The 21,863-nt window shown below is 45.1% G+C and overlaps 1 protein-coding gene across 7 annotated transcripts in view; it reads left to right on the top strand.

Annotated features, from left to right (window-relative positions):
- Positions 1–21,863, top strand: part of GBF1 (golgi brefeldin A resistant guanine nucleotide exchange factor 1) — a 166,267-nt gene that overhangs the window by 42,811 nt on the left and 101,593 nt on the right. For all 7 annotated transcript variants that reach the window (XM_061565075.1, XM_061565078.1, XM_061565076.1 and 4 more), the window contains exon 4: positions 18,717–18,848. In XM_061565075.1, the coding sequence (XP_061421059.1) occupies positions 18,717–18,848 (132 nt within the window). The remainder of the gene's footprint in view (positions 1–18,716; positions 18,849–21,863) is intronic.

The following is a 21,863-nucleotide window of genomic DNA, read 5'->3' as shown; positions in this document are numbered from 1 at the left end:
CAAGTGTGTGTTTCGGTATGCAATCGCCACTGCATGCTTTTGTATCTATGCATGTGTGCGTGTGTATATTTGTTCGGTTATGAGTGTGCACGTGTGTATTTTGTGCGAGCAGGTGTATTTTTGAACCCCTTAAAGCCATGGTATATCAGTTGCATCTGGATAATACACATGGCGAGAAAAGTATCTTTGCAAATGATAGGTCCATACACTGCATGTGGTGTTGCTTCCGCTCATGGTCATTGAGCACGCCTCGCTTGTGTGCACATCTATGTGTGCGTAAGTAGGTCGACTCGGCCTCAAATGAGTCCAGTACCTGGTACGGGGTGTGAAAACATCGTCACTAGGGAGACACAGGCGGTCAGGTGTGTTGCTGGCCATCCACCCCCTCTTGTGCTTTGCCGGTCTTTATATGTGCTCACTAACAACACTTGTTCCAAGTCTGTTGTTAAAGGATATACGGGGGTCTTTGTCGTTCTATCCGTAATTACATATGTTTGATTAATGCATGTGTTCGCGTTAATTACTTTATCAAAAGTAATATTACAAACCACTAGGTGGTCTAGGAATCGTAATTTAAACTTGTAAGGGATTTTTCAAGATGTTTTCCATACAAATTTTGTTCACATTATTTCACCGTTTGTAGAGCCAATAGGCTAGTGTTTGCATTGCATATCAACATTTCAAAAAGTTTCAGGTTTTCCAGACACCGTCTTTAGCCAAAATTAAATTAAACTATAGTTCAGAAGAGGTTGTAAAGTAATAAAAACAATGCTAATACATTGTTGCTCTTTTGAATACCTTTGTTGGTGGCCTATGACGTCGTTTGTATTTTTTTGGTTCCTTATTCCAGCACAAATTAAACATTGGATATTCATGCCAAAATACAAGGGTAAATGTGTCATACTGGAATGATGGATTGTGTCCTATTCGTTTAAATATGAGCCGTTTAGCACACAGTTTTTTGTCCATTTGTCGTATGCATATGAATGCTCTTATTAGAGCCTGTATTTGCATTTAACCTTTATATTGCTCGCCTAAACATTTTTAGCGTGCCGTCGAAACGTGGCAAAACCAATTTAAAGCATCGCAGCGGTGCGCTTACCGCTAGTGCTCTTGTCAAACAAGTATCTTCTTCTTCTTTCGGTAATATTTGGCCTTTTTTACGACAGAGGTGGAACTTGTTGTTTGCTGGCGGTGGCCATCGTAGCTCCCAGAATCTCCTGCGAGCCGTGTTCGGTTGGCATCCTTCGCGTGCTTCTCGCACGTCTGTCGCTGCCGCCCTCATCGCATCCTTCGCCCAAGGAACATAACCAGCACCGACCAGGTTTCAATTTTCTTCATAGCTGAAAATGTGCTATGAAAACAATCTGGCTATCCAGCCTATGTTTAAATTTCCTGTAGAGCACACGGTAAATAATAACATTCACGTATGCATAGTTATCAGCTTTCATTTGGTGTGAATTTGCGCCTGACATCATTAATGTTTAATAATAACTTTTGTTAAGCTGGGTGCAAAACCTGGTGAAATTCAGCAGCTGTTGTGGCTTTGTCCTATCCTCGTTTTTTCCTACATATACACAAAGCGGGCAGCAGCAGTAGCATTTCTAATGTTCCTTCGTTTTTTAATCTTCATTTTTTTTTAGTTGATTTGGAACAGATGCGACAAAAATTGTAAGATTCCACCCTCACCGCAGCGAATACCTGAGTTTTGATTTTTATTAGGCGACTGTGATGGCCTATGGGAAAAGGGGGTGCAATAAATATGAGCGGCTGGCAGTGACGTCCTCCAGACCAGGAAACTATTTCCATGTCTGTGTGCGCGCGTCTGGCCGACGCTCCGCACTGGCCAATAGCGCTGCCCCGACGAGTAATTGCGCGCCGTTTGGTGAGTTTCTCCGCTTGCGAGTGGCACTGCTCTGGCGCTGGGGAGGCATGCGATGGCGCCCCGCGGGTTTTTTACGGCACTGGCTAATGTCACCTTGAGAGGGGGCGGGCGGGGGGGCGGTGCGTTTCGCTTGCGCTTTGCTCTGTAGATCCGGGCGTGAAAGTTGAACGGTAATTTACACACAGTGGGAAAGGGGTGCAATGGTGGCACAGCAGTTAGCACATTGCACACTGAAGCCGGTGCCCTGAGTTCGATTCCTGGCTTTAGCTGATATTGGTGACAAGGGGTGTCTGAACTGGTGCTGGATGCCCCCTTCACCAACTCACACCAGCGTTGTAGAGTGCGGAAAAACAACCCCCACGACTTGATGAGTCATCTGGATCACGACATGTTATGACTTGCAAATCGCACTCGGGCATCTTTGCATGGATAACAATAAAATATATACACAAACAATACAAATAATAAAAACAACACAGATGGACTGCCCTTTGTCCTTTAAAAAATGACTTGAGCAATGTAAAAAAAACACATGCGTTAAAAAAACAATTGACACATTGTGAAAGAGCTTTGCCGTCCAGGAATTTCGCGAGTACAACAATTTTCCAATGGAGCTGGATTGGGATTGAAATTTCCGACTGATAAGTTAGGCGCATTCGACCTCGAGGCCAAGTTTCTCTCCCCTACATCTGATCAGCAACCCCAAAACGATCGCGCTGGCCCGCACTCTGGGGCAGTGACTGTCACAATCCGCAAAGCACCAAATTCCAAGGCGTGCCTGTGTTTAACCACCTTTGCAACCCCCCCTCCCCTCTCTCTTTGGCAGTGGCCTATTAAACTGCAGTGCAGCAGTTCTGGTTGTGGAGGAGATAGGAGCACAGACACGCGTGTGTCTGTGCGAGTGCCCTCTGCCGTGGCCTTGATAGTGACAGAATTGACATTAACTGTCAGCCCATTAAATAACACTACCTTTATTATGAGGTGTAGAGACAGGCAAGCCATGCTACACAGTGGTTTGGACTTTCTCAATTTGGATGTGAAATCTGTAACTAATTTTGGGTCTGATTGGTTTCACGTGGCCGTTAATGTTGCTCTTGCCTTCTTAAGTGGTGTGTGTGTGTGTCTTGAAGGGGTGCCTGATCATCGTGATTAGTGCACTGCGCTATGATCCCACTCACCTGGGTTCAGTTCCCGGTCATGAAAAACACCAATGGAATTTTGTATCTGAACCTGGCCAGGTTTACTCTGCTGAAATGATCTGTCCGCTACAGTGTGTTCAACATCAGCACTGGGGGGAGTCACAGGTGCCTGGGCATGTAGCTGACCACATCATCGGCACGTGCACCTTGCTTATTCACAGTGTCTTACTAACAGCACTTGCCCTGGCACTGCAACGGCTGTTAGCCGGAGCTTTTGTCTTCTTTAGTAGGTGTGTACGCTATATGGAGGCCTGTACACTATACGATTTTGTCTTTTTTTTTCACGGAGGTGGAGAATTTGCCAAGTACATACTGCGATTCAAATTCTCAGACAGTATGCCTCGTGCTTCCAGCAATGTTTACCTGTGTGAGAATGGTCGGGCGACTTGGGGTGAGTGCATTCCTGTGCGTGGTTGGCATAATATGAATCTACTTGCCCTGGTCTCCCCTGTTTACAGACACCATTAATCAAGGTCGTCAGTCGATAAACACTGCAGATGTCACACTGACACCGAGCTACACACCTATTGCATTCATTTAATTTTACAAAAAAAAAATGTTGCTGGCAGATTTTTTTAAGTGATGCATTGTAACTTTGCAAAACCTGCACTGTGCATAGATTCCGTGTGCTATAATTGGTTAAAAGACATTGTCATAGTCAACAATGATCTATCCACTGCTGGATGTAATCTTCCCCAATCATCACCATCTCTCTCTGGGTCTCAGTGTAACAATCCACCGAGTTTCTGCACATCAGCTGGTCTCATTTGTCGGGGTCATCGTCGTGGGTGTGTTTCTTCCTCGACTGGACATCTTGTGAACTACTGGACATGTGAAAAAGAGCCTCATAGCTCATCGGATTTCTCCAGGTTAAGTAAATAAATATTGTTTGGCTGCCACTCCATTGTCATTGCTGTGTCTCCCCATCTAGCAATGCATCCTGCCGAAACTCACTACTGCTACTCTGAATAGTTAAAGTGATGCATCTCTGATCCCTGTGTTCCTTGGTCTCTCAGCATATGCCCAAGCATGCGTCTCTGCATGCTACCTTGGTGCGCTTTTCAGCTTTTATTGTATGTTCTTTCCAAGAGCCAATGTGTCAGATCCATACGGCACGGGCGGGTTTTGATGCGCCGATGGAAAACTTTCTTCTCTCGAGACATTGGCACGTTGCTTTTCATTGTCAAGTTCTGATTTCCGAAAGCGCTCCTACCTACCTGCACTTGCTCGCCTCTTTATCAAATCATCTCATTCTAGCCCCCCACACCTTCAGTAATTGCCCGACATATAAATACCGTGATGTGTTTTTTTTCAAGTCATCCCTAATTTGCTTGAGAAACTTTTACTTCCCTTTGATCTTGGCTCATGTTTATCTTGAGCCCAACTTTTTAGCACTCTTTAGGAAGTTGCCTATTTATTTTTTGTAGCTTATTTTCATTTATTTACATGACTGACGTCAGAATATATTTCGTGTCATTTTTTAAACCAAATGAACGTAATTATTGATGTGTAAAATGTGTAAATAGACAATATGTTACAATGCTCTACATTGACTATAACAACACTGGTACGGTAGAGTGGACCTTGAAATTAAGTTAGCTCTGTATTTTTCGAAAGTTTTTCAATTAAATTTGGGAATCTCTGCAGGCCCAATAACGTAAGCTTGCCAAACAAACTGTAGATTAGCACACAGCAAATACAGCGTATTCAAATATTGATTTGACGACCATGATTCATAATTTCTGCAAGACGATTTCTAAACCTTTTTGAATTCGGGATGAAGCTGCGTGGGTGTTTCATGTTGATTGGACCTGTGGTCCAGAGACATTAGTCCTGTCACAACCGCCTATGTGTTTTGCTTTCCGTCGTGCTGACGCTGAGCTGGTATTAAAGAAGCCAGAGCAGTGTGCTTGTCTGTTCGGTTGTTAGCATCGCTTTGAACATGAACGGCACCGGCGCTAATGATACTATTTCTCAAAGCTGCACATTTTTGCTATCAAACCTACCTGTTGCTTGCTTCTTTGTGCACAGCCTGCATTCCTACGTGGATGGGAAAGGGCAATCGGTTTTGTAACGTAGTTTTTTCAAATGTTGTCATGTCCAGTGTATTAAATGTAATATTGTATGCGTTTAAACGTCAGCTTAACACTGACTGCACGTGTTATAATCCACTGCAGGGTGCAGCTAACATCAGTGGCGAGTGATATCTGAACTGATACTAGTTCTGTATTCATCCCCTTTACCAGCGTGGTGAAGTATGGTCAAACACCACACATGACCCACCATTTTAGGTGGAGGCCTTCGTCAAACAGTGGATTGACAAAGGGCAATGAATTCTTATTATTACGAAGCTTCACCTTTTCGGGGGAATCGTATGGAACTCTCTGTTTTTTGTGAGAATACAACCCCGTGATTGCTTCAATTTTGAGAGACGTTTTCTTTTCACCTTAACTCGGCACATTGACTGATCAACAACGGCATAGACGACACAAAAAAAAACAGGAATGAGGGTTCGACCGTCGCAAAAAATCAACGCGGACCTTTATTAAAGACGTCTCACCCCTATTGTGTTGCGAACTGAGAGGAGAACCGTGACACCTTGTGTGTGTGGCTTTGGCAAATCTTCGCCCCACCGTCTGGGCTCTGACTCTGTGAACTTTTCACCCACATCCGCATGTGCCGCAACACAAAAAAAAGGTGTTTGCTGCGCCGCCGCAGGTGTGTTTATTGGCTGCGTGGTGGCGCTGCCTGCATTTGCCAGCCACGACGGCAAACAGGGGCCTGTGTGCGTTCGCGACGACGGGCAGACTCGTGCGCGCCAACTACAGCGCGCGCGCGCGCTCGCCTCAAGGGGGGGAATGTTATTTATTTTGTAGTATAAACAATTTACACTGCAGGCATTTGTGCCCTCTTAAAATATGAAGATGCTTACGTGAAAAATAACCGCAGGAACACCGCGTGGGTGATTCTCTGTGGTGTGAAAAATGTCTCATTGCGTAAAAATACGCACGCACGCTCGCAATCACGCGGACTATTTGTAACTGTAATCGGTGCATAAATAGTGTGCTTTGATTTGAGAGGAGTAATATGCAATAAAAACGTGGACATGTTTTCTGCGCGTGTCTTTAGATTAATAATGGGCAGTTGTTCAGGCTTCCACAGAATGCAGGTGCTGAAGCATGCGTGTTTTTGGAATAACTTAAGAAGATTAACGTATGGGACCTGAGATTAGTCACAATTTCGTCTGTTTGCTGGAGGCAATAAGGGGACTGGAATAGCTCACGTAATCCCGTTGGCGTTTTGACTACCATTAGCCGCCTTCGGCCTCCATCATTATCTAAACCTGATCAAGGGGAGAAAGTGTCTTGGTACCCAAATACTGACACCTGCATATGTAAGCCACTGCGTTATTACCTTTGCAAGTTTTGAACTGGATTCGCTATTTGCGGAAGTGCTTTCAATGAATATTTTCCTCCCGTAAAGGTAAGATAGGGTGTGTGTTTCTTTAAAATTTGCTCTGCTGTCTCAAATGTCACAGAAACCCGTCAAGGTGATTTCAAGAGCGACCAGTCCTTTCACCGTGCGCCAAACTTTTTAGCCGGAGCACGCAACGGACACGCAATACATCAATATTTATCTTAAAACACACACGGGCAAAATCTACCTGTCGTCTACGTGAAAGAAAAAAAAACCCCACTCAATCTTCAGTTCCCTTTTATCTTTCGTACGGCAGCATTCTAAATTGCATCCAGTAGACTATTTACGGTTAAGGGCTATGACATTTATTTTCTTAATGCTTCGTTAGCGTTTCTCACTTTGCTAGCCTGTGTACACCTGTTGTGCTTGCACGCGAGATTAAAATTGTCCGCGGTTATGTGCCCCTGTTCGTTATCTCTGCCGCTCGTCTGCGTTCTGCCTCGAAGGGACAGCCGCTTGCGCTCGCGACCAGTGGCGTTCATTATGCTTTCCATGGCCCCTGCCGGACTGGGGATTAGCTTTTTGACGGCTGATTGACTGCCCGTCATGTCCGGCGGCGTGCCACGCACGTGTTCGATCCGTCGGCCGAACGCCACGCCGCAGATTCACGCGATGAATGGCGCCGTGTTCTCCCGGATTATGAGGCTCTCCGGAAAATAAGACGCACCCCCTAGAATTGCGTGCGCGGTGTCGATCAATTCATACAAATCCGGCACGTAAATACTTGCCTAGCAGATTATAAGATGCACTTCCAAATGTTCCTTTCATATACAATAGAAAAAAGTGCGTCTAACAATTTGGAGAATTTCAGGAACAATTGTAAGTTGTCCTTTTCGGATGCAGATGCTACTTTGTCGGATCGCTTTTAAGAATACGAGTTTTTCTCTCTCAAGAATTTCAGCTGAAAATTATTAATGCAAGGCTTAGTGTTTTCACGAAATGTTTAAGTTACATTCTGTTATCTACACACATACGATGTATTCCCTTTGTGTTACCTGAAATTACTCTTTGGAACAAATTGAAGGAAGGCAACATAGATGGAGGTGACAAAAACATGCCCCGTGGTGTTATTTAGTTTCACTCCTGTTGTCTTCGATTTCCAGCGTCTTGCGTAGAGACTATTATTGGGTAAGCTCGATTTCATAATTAGCAAAAACATTTATAAATTCATGATGGGTAATAAAAAAAATGATGACCTTCAAAAAATGTATCCTAACCCTAGAAAAAGATTAAATGTCCATTTTATTGAGTGGATGCATGGAATAAGTTTTACGTTTAAATTATATCTACCCATGACAGATTCCATCCCTATTACACTTATAATCGGAAATCTACTCGACAAAACCATGCATAAATCTCGGCACACCAAGCCAGGAGTGGGACAATTCCGTTTTGCAAAAGTTTGACTAGAAACGGCATTTTTTATTCCCATAATTTGAACCGTTTCTCGTGCTTCTGAATGGCGACTTCGCATTTCTCACCCTGTGAATGCCGTTGTACAGGCGTGGATGTCCAATGACAGCCTGTTTTTTTTACTTTGTGTTCGCCGTGAGTACATCCAGCATGTGATATTTTTGCTCACAATCTGCAAATATGTTTACCGGCTACACCTGAAGTGGTGTGCACACTTTAATAGGCCCGGCTTGCCACTGAGACCGGAGTTTAGCCTCGCACTGCGTGAAGCGCCACATAGAGAGTTACAATTGTGTAAACATTTAATGCAAAAAAATATGTTGCTGCTTTGCGTTGAGGCCTGCACACTTCATTCTATCAGATCAAAAGTGTTCCCTTTGTCTTTGTCAAGCTCGTTTTTTCTTTGTGCCGTCGTCCCGTTGGCGAGTAATGAATGGCCTGCTTTTGATGCGACTCGGGTTTTCGTCTGCAGTAATAAACGGGTCTGTTTTGATCTGACTGTAGGCCCCCGTCTAGAGCGGGGGGCGAGTTAGAGCCGGCCTTATTTTTATGTGGCGGCAGGCCCGGCCAGCTTCTCCCCTCATTTAAAGAAGCACGCGGAGGTAAATTGAAATTAAATGATATATATCAGATATAGTTTGCCAGGTTTGGTCTGCGAGGAGAGTAGGAGTGATGGCTATCGATCTGGGCCGCTGGGCAGGATGGGGTTAGCTCCCCTGGGCTCGGTCGTAATGTGTGCACACTCCCACCTAACGCCGACTGTGCTCAGTGGCTGAGCGATTGGGAGAAATGAATGAGGGGCCGGTCTGAAAAGCCTGTTTGTCATCTTTCTCACGAGATTGTGACTCACTTTCTTTAGTGTTTGCTTGATGGCCTCTTTTATTTATCTTTTGTGGCTACAGGCTTAATGGCCTTATTGCATTTTTCAAAATAAGGCACTAACTTATTGTTCGTATTAAAATAAAAAGTGTGTGTTTCGTGTAGATTGTTTTCGATGTACAACGATGTTTGTGTGTGTGTGGAGCGGAAGGAAGTGTAGCGGTTAGCACGCTGTGCTTCAAACTTGGCGACCCGGGTTCGACTCCTGATTTCAGCCAACACCAGTGATGATTATCTAAACCGGTCCTGGGCCTCCTCTAGGTCGACTCAACCTCAAATGTAATACCTGGGTGCGGCGTGTAAATATCGCCACTCGGGAGACGAGGCGGCCGGGTCTGGTGCTGGCCATCCACTCCTTTGTGTGCTGTGTCCCACCGGCCTTCATAGGTGCTCACTGACAGCACTTGCCCCAAAAGTATGTTAATGCTATACAGGCAATCTCTCTCTTTGTAGATCGTTTTATATACACAGTCATGCAGTTGCATGCATATGCCAGGTTTAATGCTCGAGTGCATTATGGTTTTCTGCGACAAAGATGTAAAAAAGTCTTATTTTTATGTTTCATGAATGCTGTTGTCCGTAATGCACATTCTTTAAAATACGTTTCGAGTTGAATTTCTAAGCCACAGCAAAATGCTTGCGAGCCGAGTACTTGCCTTAAAGTCTGCGCGGCTAAAATCCTCTCGCTGCTTTCACACCACACGCACACCGCACTGCCACACGGGGCCTCCACCGCGGACACAAATTCCCCCTTTTTAGCCCACACAGACTTTTTTTGTGGCAAATCCTGATGGTGAGCACCTTTAAAGGCCGACAAGGCGCACAAGGGAGGTGGGTGGCCAGCACCACGCCCGGCCACCTATCTTTTCCTCGTGGCGATGCTTACACACTGCACCAGGTACTTATTTGAGGCTGTGTCTGACCTAGGGGGAGGCCCAGGACCGTTTCAGATAATCGTCACTGCTGTTGGTGGCCGTGAGCAGGAATCGAACTCAGGTCGTCGGGTTCGTAGCGCAATGAGCTAACCGCCACACTACATTGGTCCACACAAACACACGTGCACACAAGTAACTTGGGTAACTTTTGTCAGTGGTCATTCTCAATGTTTTCCCCAAGTGCTTCTCTTGAGAGCCAGTGTGCAGGGTGGCTGGTTCTGGCCCGAACCGATTGTGACGTGCGATGCTGCCTTGCCGAGCAAGGCACTGTCTCTCTCTCGCCACAGTCCAATCTGTCGCCAGACAGTAAATTGTCTGCTTAAAGCTAGAAAGCCCCGCCGGCTTAAGCGAAGGTATTAAACGCGTTGAGCACATTACAGTCGGTGCGGAGGCTGGGGTGAAAATCGACCAGGTGTGAATACTGGGATTGAATGCACAGAGAACTTCAAGAGCAATGGGGGGGGACCCGCCTTGGAGATGGATACTATATTTTTGTTGCTTTGTTTTTTCCCCCCCTGTGTCTCTCTCTCTCTCTCTGACTATATCAATAAGGAGCTTCATGATCTCTTAGGCAGTGACTTGAATGCAAGCCCCGTTGGCTGCATTGACTTTTGGTTGAGACAAGAACCCTTCATATTTCACCTTGTTATGTAACTAACAGTGGTCGTATCTAATGCACGCATATATAGCACTGCCTTTGCCACATGGATAGCACTCCCCAAACAAAATTATGAAAATTATTATTCGTGATTAAATTTGATTACTCCATTGTTGAATAAGCAACACGTAGATTAGAGAACAAATTAAAGTTAAAGACATATTTGCTATTAAGAGAAGTAAGTGATTTGGGGCAGGTCATTGGTAGATATGGATGATGATGTCTGGTGGCCAAGACCCACTTATTTTTCAAACATGTTTTTGTACATTGAAGATGAGTGAATGAAAGAATGGATATCTTGTAATTGCATCTGATCACAATAACGATTCTGTCGAGACGTTAAAAAAATAAAAAATTCTCAGCGCGAGGCTGCGCGGTGGACGCTTGCGACGGGGCCTGTCTTTGAGACGACGCGCGACACAAAGGAAATCTCTGCCTTTTGAAAATCGCCGCAGTTAAACCTCTCCCTCGGCGTCTTTGTCGCACCGCGGCGTCACCGGAGGCCACTTTGCAGCGCCCGCGACGGCCGGGGAATCGCCGTCGCGCGTTGATCCGTTGAGCGGCTGCCCCCCCCTGCTCGCCCCCCACCCCCCCGCCGCGCCTATTCACCCGACAGATCTGCCCAAGTGCCCTCCGACAGGCCGAGGAGCCCCCTCAGTTCACATCGCACCTCATTGTATTGCGTAGCGTCTGCGGCCGAATCTCAGGACGTCGTAAACGCGGCTTTAACCGTGCGCAGTGCACTCCGCGGCCATGCGGGTGGGCGCCCTCGAGCTCCGTCGTTCCCTTTCCTCCGGCGGAGTGACAACCACCGTAAGAGAGCAGCAGCAGCGCCGAGGGTGCACGAGGGATGGCGTCCAGTGCATTGAGCGTCACGAGTGACGCAAAGTGCATTACAGAGCGCATCAAAGTTTTTGAAACTAGTCTCTTGCATTTACAAGAATGCATCTGTGTTCCCGTGTGATTTGCCTCACGGAGAACATCACTTGACATTTATGTGACGGTTTAGCTCGTAATATTTTAGAAGGCTTCATCGCACACCATTGTATTTTATCCACCTCGTCCTATACTGGGCACACTGCTGTAATTGATAGTGGTGAGGTTAAATGTCGGTAGCCGTTTAAGCGACACGGAAGATTTATCTGAAAGTGCTTTGGAAGGGGCAGTGTCTCTGCCTATAGTGATTGAATATATATATCATCGTCATCATCGTCAATCGTCGAGGATAATTTTCTTGTTAAAACCGCTCTTTAATTATGGAGTAACACAACCTTACATGTCCCGCACTGCCAACTTGGCGCATGTGTTGGGAGGGTCTCCAGCACGCTGCCTGCAAGCGCGCGCGGGGAGTTAGCAGCGAAGCCGGCAGCCTAGCCCTGACACTGTCCCAGTGAAAACAAATGTCCCGGGGAGGCTACAGGGGGCACCCGAGCCCCTGTGTGTGGCACCAGAGTCGTCGACGGGCTTACTTCCGTCAAGCTGTGGCACGCACGTGCCAGCCGCCGTAAAGTTTAGGAGTGGGTTGAATGGCTTTGTGTGACACTGATGTCGTGCAACATTTACTTTTACAAACCCTCCCTGTGTGCAGAGTACTCCACGCGTGTGTGCATTCACTACAAGTACGTAAACCGCTTGCTTGCGTGTGCATTGCCACGTGCGATATGTCGGGAAGACACTTTAATTCACTAAGAGCATTAAAGCCGTAACGTTTTGTGGCACCGTTCGTTCGCGAACCTTTAGAAATGACGTGTTACGTATAAACGCCATATTTAAACACACGTACCCTTGCAGCCACGCAAACGCACACAAGCGCATATTCTGCGTTCTGCTTACATATGACTGTCATCATGGGGATTTGTAATCGGGCCAAGTTTAGATCTTTCGTGCAGCAAGCATACCATTCCTATCCACAATGCACAATTTTTTTGTGTTGTTGTTGTTGGTATGCGATAGAGTTGGGAGTTATTGACATTCCTCTGGGTTTGCACACGACAGCTAAAGCCATTAAGGCATTAATGCTACTATAGTGGAATTAGTGGGCTGGCCAAGGGACGGCCCCGATTGTCCCTGAGCTACTCGCCAGCACGGCCCTGGCTGTTTGCTCTCACAGGCCGCGATACTCAGGGCCATTATCTGCCGGCTTAGAGCCCTGTAATCCCCCAGAATTTCCAGGAGCCACGAAGCCGGGGGTTGGGCCCCAATAATGAAAGTTTAATGTTGATTTTGCGAGACAAAATCAATCGACACCGCATTTTGAAACTGATTTGGGACCTCCCCCTCCCCTCCCCACCACTGCGGATGATGTTCCGTTATCAATTTGCAATCACGGGATATTTTTTTGAGGCACATGTTGTGTAGCAAGAGGGATAATTTTTGGAGTAGTCGTTTTTAATATTTTGCACCCTTGATGCTTTTCTATGTAACTGTACATTTTCAATCGCACGAGTGGAAATGCAAAGTGACTGTGGGCCCAGAACTGGATTTGGTTAAGCCACTGGCTGCGCGGTTTTTAGAGTTCACGAAACAAAATCAAATTTCACGAGCGCAGATAATTTCAAATGCAATGTCTCCTTTGTCGAGTAATAACAGTGCGTCTGGTCGAGCGAAAATCCAGAGTGCCAATTATTCTCTCACGTGCTTCAAAACCAATTTCTGTATTGGCATTGCACTGCCTACAACATTGACCAGTAACATATCACATGCATGGCATGCTTCCATTTTTTTTTTTGTTATATTGAATCTCAGGAATGAAGCGCAAGCATATCTTCCCTGCCACCGTTTATGCCGTTTGCACACGTGAGTCTTTAGTCGTGTGTACATTTGAGGGTTAGCAGCCTTGCCATCAGCAAATCTCCGTCTATCGTTAATCGATGTACGTGATGGGCAGCAAATCTGCCTGTTTGGTGTATTTTGGATTTTCCCTTGCATGGCCTATGCCTCTTTTTCGTTTCTTTGCTGTTGTAATTGACATTCCGTGGAGCTTCTCTTGAAGGAATAAAATACCGATTTTTTTCCCTTGCATTGCAACATATTAGCGAGGCACACGACAACGATATACAACGCTTGCCTTGTTTAATATTAAAAAAAAAATTATATGTAAAAAATGCCAGTGTAAGCAGCAGCATCCTTAGAATCTCAGATTTTTTTTCTGTATTTCATGTTTGATTGTTTTATTCTTACGAGACACTCGTGTGTGTATGCTGCAGAAGAATGATAGTGTATACAATTTAGATAGCGTTCCTCCAAGTTTTACAATAGAATAAGAATTACCTAGAACAGATAATATTCTGGGAAGAAGAAAAAATTGCTAAAATATTTATTGCAAAATGCAGTCATATGATAAAAAAAATTCCGCATATTTTTTAACGTATATTGTTTTGTTAAATATCTTTGGGACATGGATCACCATAGATAAATAACTTTTGTATTTTTTTCATACATATGGTAAGCTCTCAAGATGTTGTCCGAGCAAATGTTAGTCACCGTACTATTAAAGTATTTTTTTTTAACCCTCTGTATTTGGAAGACTGCCAGGCAAGATTAACCTGGACTAATACAGCTCATGGGTAGGTGAATGGTCATAATCATTGCAAGTTCTGTGGAATACCTAACAACCCAATAATTCTAGAGAAGCAAAGCCTGTAATGCCCCGGTGATTACCGCCGGGATTTTTGCAGTGGCGTTTGATCCATGCAAATCTCGAATGCCTATCCCTGTTGATTAATGTTGCAGAAACATAACTTAAGTAAAGCATACTTTATCCCTACAGACAAAGTTTTCGAGCCGTGATGGTTTGTATTGGCTATAAAGAGATTTATTCCTGCTTTCTGTTGAGTTTGGTGTAATGCGCTCGCATGGCGGTTTAAGCAGTGCGCTCGGCTGTTCTTCCCCCGCGTCGTTATTGTCGGAACGTGACGCAGGGGATGCCCACCGCCGCTGCCGTGTCCGTCTTGAGCCTTTCGCTCGGTTTTTACTGACCGAGTTGCTCACAATTTTCACGCACCCTCGGCCATATTTACCCTATTTGCATTTGGTCAAGGAACTTTTTTTTGCGGTCAAAAGTAAACAAAGCAAAGTGATTCTCTGCAATGTCCTCCGCTCACTGTTTCGTCAAATAAACCCGGTGGATCTTAACACTCGCTCTCTCTTTCGCTATTATAGCTTCACGACCAAAGTAACATCCACCGGTGGATGTTTTTTTTTCCCACTTTTGCAAGCCGCCTTTTTTTTTTCGCCTCCCAATTTATTAAACACCCAAAGCAATAACCATTCAGAAGCACGAGTTGTGGAGTTTTTGGGGGTAAAAATCGGATTGAAGGGTTGTTGATATAGCGCTTTAGCCGGTGAGAGAGGCCAAGCTCGGGGCCACCTCTGGGACCTGGCCCGGGTCCCGGAATGAAGACCTCTCAGAACCCTCTTTATTACTTTGAAATGATCATCCCACTGCCCCTGCTCCTGTATAGCGTGTGAACTGAACTGAGACCTGATCTGATCAATATCTCTTTAGGTTCAGGTGGCACAATGCGAGCTCGAACCCATAACCACCGCGGTGCTTGACTGCCTCTCTTATAAAATAAATTATTTTAAAAAATATTTTTCTCTTTTGGGTCAGCTGTAATCACTGCAGAATATTTTTTTATTTCATCTTTCTTTTTTTTAATCCCGTAACCGCTTTTCAGTATTGCATCGTAACGTTGTTGTTGCTTCTCTGTGCACAGCGGCGTCAGGATTGTGATGCTTTTTGTGATGGGATTTTGAAACTCGGTTTGTAAAGAGTCGCCAACAACACCTTTCAAAACAACAAAATGCACCCTTTCATAGTGCATTTAATTTGACTCCAGAAAAATGTGCTTAAACTTTGGGTTTTTTTGTTAAATCAAAAGCAAAAAAATTGAGCGGCTTGATTTATTTTTCTAAGAATTCAAAGCTTTTCACTCTTAAATACTAGGAATAGTGGCAGAGATTCGTGTTTTATCGTGCATCAAGATCTGCAGCGTGGTCAGTGGTGCAATGTCACCTCGCTGACCGCCGTACTTCCCCCATAACACCACGGTGGCGACATATTAACTACCTCACCCTGGTATGGAGGAGGTCGTGGGTTCGATCCTGACCCTGACGCCTATATATTTGGAGTTTGCATGTCTCTCCCCGTGGTCTTGTGGATTTTTTCTTCGTGTCCTCAAGTTTTTCCCTTCACATTTAAAAATGTGCGCTTAGAGTATTTGGCTGCTATAAATGTCCACGTGATAAGCCACTTGATTGAGCTATCATCTGTGGCCAGGTCACTTCTGACAAAGAGCGAAATAGCTCAGCTGGTCTTACCTGGGAAAATAGAAATAGTAAAGTAGTAGTATAGATATCAGCAGAAACGAAGACTGGTCACTCTTGTCGTTTACCAAGAGGTGTTTGCTCGGCAAAACCACAGCAATTGCTTAAATGGGAAGTAGATGGTCTCCTTTGTAATAGATACCTCTTGTACTCTTTTGCTTCTTAATAATAAATAATTTTCAGCTGTTTGTCAATCCTCCGTGGGATGAAGGTCTCTCTCCATGTAATGTGGGTCATGGCGGCAGTGAGACCATACGTCACAACGTTTGTCGGTGTGGGTTGGTGAGGATGAGGCCAAGCGCACCGGGTTTGGATGTCTGCTCACCACTGCTGTTATTTATTTTGCTTGTTTACCCAGAGCAGATGTCGGCAACCAAAATAACAAGAAGAGCCATTTCTTTCCAATTCGGTACAAAATTCTGTATTTCAAGAGCCGCAATGCATCTGAGTACATACTGTACATACGTACATATCGTCAAGAAGCAGCCCGTAAAGAGCCGCATGCGGCTCCGGAGCCGTAGGTTGCCGACCCCTGACTCAGAGGAACCTCACCCCATCCCAAGAGTCTATTTTTTTTCCCCGGATGGTCTTGCCAAGTTTCCACAGTCGGAGGGCCGACGTTACGTTAAGTAATTCCAATTGTGTAATTTGCAGGTAGTTTTCAGCATTGAGATGTTTGACCAATACCAGTAGCATGTTTTTAGCCATGTGAGGACTTTGTAGTACCTGGAGGAAACCCGTGCAGATCAATGGGAGAACATACAAACTCCATGCAAAAAAGTGCTTGAGTCAGGAATTAAACCCAGGCCCTTCTTGCTTTGAAGCACAAGTATTGCCATCATGCTACCCCACTTCCATGATGTTAGACATGGCTTGGAATCAAACTCAGGTTTCCCGGTTCACAGCTCACTGCTTGCCACTAAACCAGCATGCCTTCCCCATTGGGTTTTCACCTGGCTATAAAGGAAATGTATCTTTCTAGTTCTCTTTATGTCAAAGCCGCGTGTTATTTGTGCTGCAATGACGACTGTGCTCTTTAAGCCAGGCCTTTTTCTGCCATTCGTCACGTTCATAGTTCGTCACCCGGCTCGTCAACGTTAGACATCAGAGCGTTGACTGTGTGGAAATACGACACTGGATGTTGATGTAGGTGTAAACAAACAAATAAATAAGGCTACCACCAATTAAGTTCGGTATCAGCACTTACACGTGTCCTAATGTGGCCGGGATAGCACATTGCCGGTAATTAGGTTGACCTGCTTAAAGGCGGCACGTGGGCATCCCTCGCGAGCCCCATCAGTAGCTGTCAGGGCAGCCGGTTAGTGGCAATACGGATGGCTCCTGTGGGCCACTCGCTGTAATGGCTTTGCGCTGCGACAGCAGATGCCTGTCCCTTGGCCGCACGGAGGTGTCCAAACGGTGGCCCGGGGGTTAAGTGATGAACATTTGGCGAGCCCGGCGGGACCTGTCCTAATCAGTTTTAAAGATTGTTCAATTATTTGTGCAGACGTCTCATTATGGATGTGGACAAAAGCGATAGGCGCTCTTTTTTACTCCGCCTTGATACGTTCGGAGATGCGAATTTATTGTTGCCTCTGTGTTAAATAAATACCTTAACTAAATAAACGCGGATCTGTAGGAGGCGTTAGCGACACGTGGCGTGTCATTGTCGTTGGGAGGACAATTAAGTAATGTGCTTGCAGATAGAGGCGGGCGATTTGATTTAAGCCACCTATTGCCTGTATGGATTTTCAGAGACCCTCAAGCATCTGTTTTGGCAGCTCTTTGTCAACACACTTTTATTCGCATATTATTTGCATCCGTCAAGCTCCTAAATGTTTCAGTAATAAAAAAAAAAATCTTTATGATATTTTATGAAAATTTCTTTGGGATTCTTCAAGCTGAGGCTTTGTTACAGATTAATTTTAAGGAGGCCATCCTCTCTACTGGGACAGTTTCCCCTCTGCTGGGTCCACGTAACCAAGGGGCACTCGGAACTTGGATATTAAGTTCACCGTGCCTGTATTAGGTGTTTGTTACAACCGGCCTGATAAGGCTGCTTGTCATTACTGGCGAAACGTCGAACTCGAATTGTCAATGTTGTGGGTTTACTCTCCAACACACCGGTGTGCTGGACGAGTAACGAATTGCCATGTTTTTTTACGTGACAAATCTTATTAATTGGCTGTATCGGGTGGTAGCGGGCTTAATGACACATTTATAAGTACGTGATCTAACCCTATAAACCTCTAATGGAATCGGTGTTTGGGTAACAAAGTAGTCAACGTTATAGCAACTTCTGCCATCATTTCAAAGAGAATGTACCTGGGGGCCATTGGCATCTCCTGTACTGCGTACGAATATTATATCTGTGGCTCACTCGACAAACACAAAAACTTACCTGTCGGCACGTGGCCATTCGCTGCCCATCCGCACCGACCACCCCCGACTTATTGATTTTATGAATCGTCACTCTCTGTGGTCATGATTCGACTCAAGACATTTCTTTTTTTATCGTAGTGACTATTTAGGATTGTAAGAGATGGTGGTGGTTTGGGTAGGCCGTCATCCAGCAGTTGATTGACCATGACTCGTAATGAGTGAATGGTGTTTGTCGTGTCTGCAGGGGTCATGTGATCCAATTATATACACAACACATGAGTTTAAACTAAATGTTTCTCAAATGCACGAATCGTGCATCTACTGTGCTCATAATAATATGTATTCGTGAAACAATGCATTGTATCATCTAGTAAAGAATATTCATGTGCGCCTATCTGGCTACATTTTAATGACTAATGCGATGTTTTTTTTATTATGCAGATACAGTTGCGTTGTGTTGCCATGTTTGTATTTTGTTATGAAATTAACTTCGTCTGTAATAGATAAAAAAAACTATTCTCACCACAAGTGATGTTTTGTTGTTGTCATTTTTGCCGCAGAGCTGTCGGAGGTTGAAGCCAATGTATTCCTGGGACCGTTTCTGGAGGTGATTCGCTCAGAGGATACGACGGGCCCCATCACCGGCCTTTCCCTCTCCTCCGTCAACAAGTTTCTGTCGTATGGACTCATAGGTACGCAACTCCCGCACAAGCTAAGCGGACATTGCTCTGCTTGTTTTTTCATTTTCCAAATTTGCGAAAAGAGGTAAGGAGTTAAAGTTGTTATTTGCAGATGCATAATTTTTTTTGCCCCCCATCGCTGCCATCTCTTTCAACGTTTGGACTCCCGCCGTCTACATTGTTCTGATCATCGCATCAGGAGCGTCTTAGCAATTGCCTTCAATCAGCCGCCTTATCCCCGGGGCTCTGCTGGAATTGTCCAAATGTGTGCGAAATGGGTGTGCGATTTTTAAAGAGATATATTTTTATTTCTCCGCGAAATGAAGTATTGATAAAAGCGAAGCCTAAAAGCTCCCCTTACAGGATAACAGGAGAAATTGCCGACGCGTCATAAAAAAATGGTCAATGGCAGGCAGTAGCGTCGCAGCTAAATCCTCGGGGGGGGGGGGGCTTTGGTAACAATTTATCTGTCACTTTTTTGTTTGGTATTCTCGCAACAATAACTTGTCGTTTATTCATGTAAACTACGGACATCATCGTGGGGTTGGATCAAATGTCTCCACTTTTTGTTTGGCGTGCAAAGCGGCGTTTTTTTGTTACGCGCGCAGCCCCCTTACAATTGCAGTCCATTGTCGATTATATTTAGGGGAGGTAAAGATAGATATATTTTTATTCCACCCTCCTTGATTCCTCGTGGTAATTTTTTTTTTTCTTAACAAATACACTGATGCAATTGCAGGGGGAAGCGAGGCAGGCAAGGAAGGGTTTAGGCGTAAAAAGGTAAAGTAGAATGAAATCGATTGTGTTGGAGGCAGCGCGTCCCACATTTGATTGACGTTCGTGAAATTGGCTCAGTTAAGTATTTCCTATGCACAGAGAAGAGATTTTCCTGCCTGCCCCTACAGATGTCAATATTGATGCAGGGATCCGGTGGCGTAATGAAATATCGTTGTACAGTAATTAAAGCCCGGTGGCCACCGCTGAATGGGCTGTCTGCGAAAGGGAGCGGCACCACGCTACACATTAATGTCACTTCTGTTTTGGCTGATTGCTTTATTTGCTGCCTGGGATCCCTGCGCTGTGTGTTTGAGGTATATGATGTGGTAAAATGACCCGCGGACACCAAATGTCTGAAATAAATATGAGAGAGACAGGAAGGTGACATTAATAACTTGTAATAACCTTTTCGGCTGTTCTGGTGTGGAAACACAGGCCACATATTGATTCGCTGAAAGGTTGAATTTTCTTATTGGTGTGCTACAGGCCTTTGAAAATGACATGTTCTCTGTATAATGATGCGTGGCATATTTAATGTTGAAGAGAAATATATTTTTAATAAGTATTATCTTAAATAAATAAGTAAATATCCATCTGCTTTCTTTATCAACATTTGCACAACATTGTTTATTTATGCCTTGAGTATATTTCATTTTCTATGACTTAATATTTCCATTCAAAGTTGGGCATTAGTCTGAATTTTGTTAAACAAAAAATAGGTTGGCTTTGGAGATATAAACTCAATCGTGTGCGCAAGTAGGTTTGGTCTTATGTATTTTATAAAACAATATCATGGCCCATCAATTAGAACGCCACTTTGCGTTATATATTCAGATTGAATAAATGACCTGATCAAAAACAGTCTACGGTGGCTGCCTATCACGGGAAGTTATCAACAGCCCCATACGCTTTTAACACAGCCCACATTATTAAAGAGCCGGCAATTATGTTTACGCAACGAGCGCTGTATACGAAGCCACCCTTCCCAACCCCTCCGAGCGTTATGGGGCAACGAATTAGAATTAGTCAACGTGCAGTCCACACCGCGGGTTACCCGTCCGCGACTTGTTTTCATCTCTTCTCGCCATACCACGCGGCGGCCAATGGGTTCATGAGTTGACACGGGGAGCGGCGGTCGCCGAATTGTAAAATGCCGCTGCGCTATTGGTCACAGTGCGGTTGGGGAGGCAGGCCCTGCCCTGCGCTCCCCATCCGAAGTTAAGGGTCATGCAAAGTGCAGCGCCAGGTTGCGTTTGTGTGTTGGGGTTACCTGGTGTTTTTTTCGGGGGGTGGGGGGCAGTTTGGTGTACGGTGGGAATTGTCTGATGGGGATTGGGGTGTCACAGCGAGGCGATAGTTTTGTGAACGTTATCGTGGGACCAACATGCCAATGGTGACCCCCCCCCACCCGTGATGCCTAGTGACTGCAGTATGTGCACAATACGCGTGATAAATAAAACAATTTGTGTGTGCGTGTTCACGGCTGTTTCTCTGAGAGTAGGGGGCACTGTTGGCACAGTAGGGGGCACAGGGGGTGCATCTGCGATCATCTCAGTCAACGCAAGGTACCTGGGTCTATTCCGTGACCTGCTCATGAGCGTTCGACGCTTCACGTGGCCTTGAAGTACACACAGCCTGGCACAAGTGGCCAATGGAGGTTGTTGTTGTCCCTGAGAACAACTCCAACTGCCGAGCATTTGACTTGCGTCAGTCACTTGTTAGACGACGCGCAAATAATCCCTCCAAGAATATAATAGCAGTAAATTTAATATTGGCGCCATACCTTCCTGTATCAATCATGATAATGTACGCTAATAATAAGGAGGCATTTTACATTTTTTACAAACAAAACATTTTTTTGCGGGTATTGTTGATTTTGAAAGAATGTGCAGTTTCTTCTCTGCATTGTTTGGAATCTCACGCCTTTCATCGGACACAATTTGTGCCCGCCCGTGTTTGATGCCCGCGACGCCACGCTGCATATCCGCGGCGTGATCAGATCGCGCGGCTAGGATGCGAGAACAATTCCATTCTCCGTAGCCACGGCCCCATGTCTAAATCCCACTTTTACAGGTAAGCCATTGTGTTCGGTCAAAAAATGTACACACTGCGGTATGACGGACCGACCGTGGGGCAAATAAAAAAAAAACTCAACTCTCACCACACAATGCATTGCAGACACAACTGCACAATGTAAAAAAAAAAAAACATACTTTGTAAGTGAGGTCAAGCCAAAAGTAGTTCCTTGCC

This window comes from Lethenteron reissneri, chromosome 34 (genome assembly GCF_015708825.2).
Source record: "Lethenteron reissneri isolate LAM-NWPU_2019-01 chromosome 34, ASM1570882v1, whole genome shotgun sequence".
Classification (NCBI taxonomy): Eukaryota; Metazoa; Chordata; class Hyperoartia; order Petromyzontiformes; family Petromyzontidae; genus Lethenteron; species Lethenteron reissneri.
The sequence above is the reverse complement of the archived record's forward strand: the minus strand, read 5'-3'. Positions and strand labels throughout refer to the sequence as shown.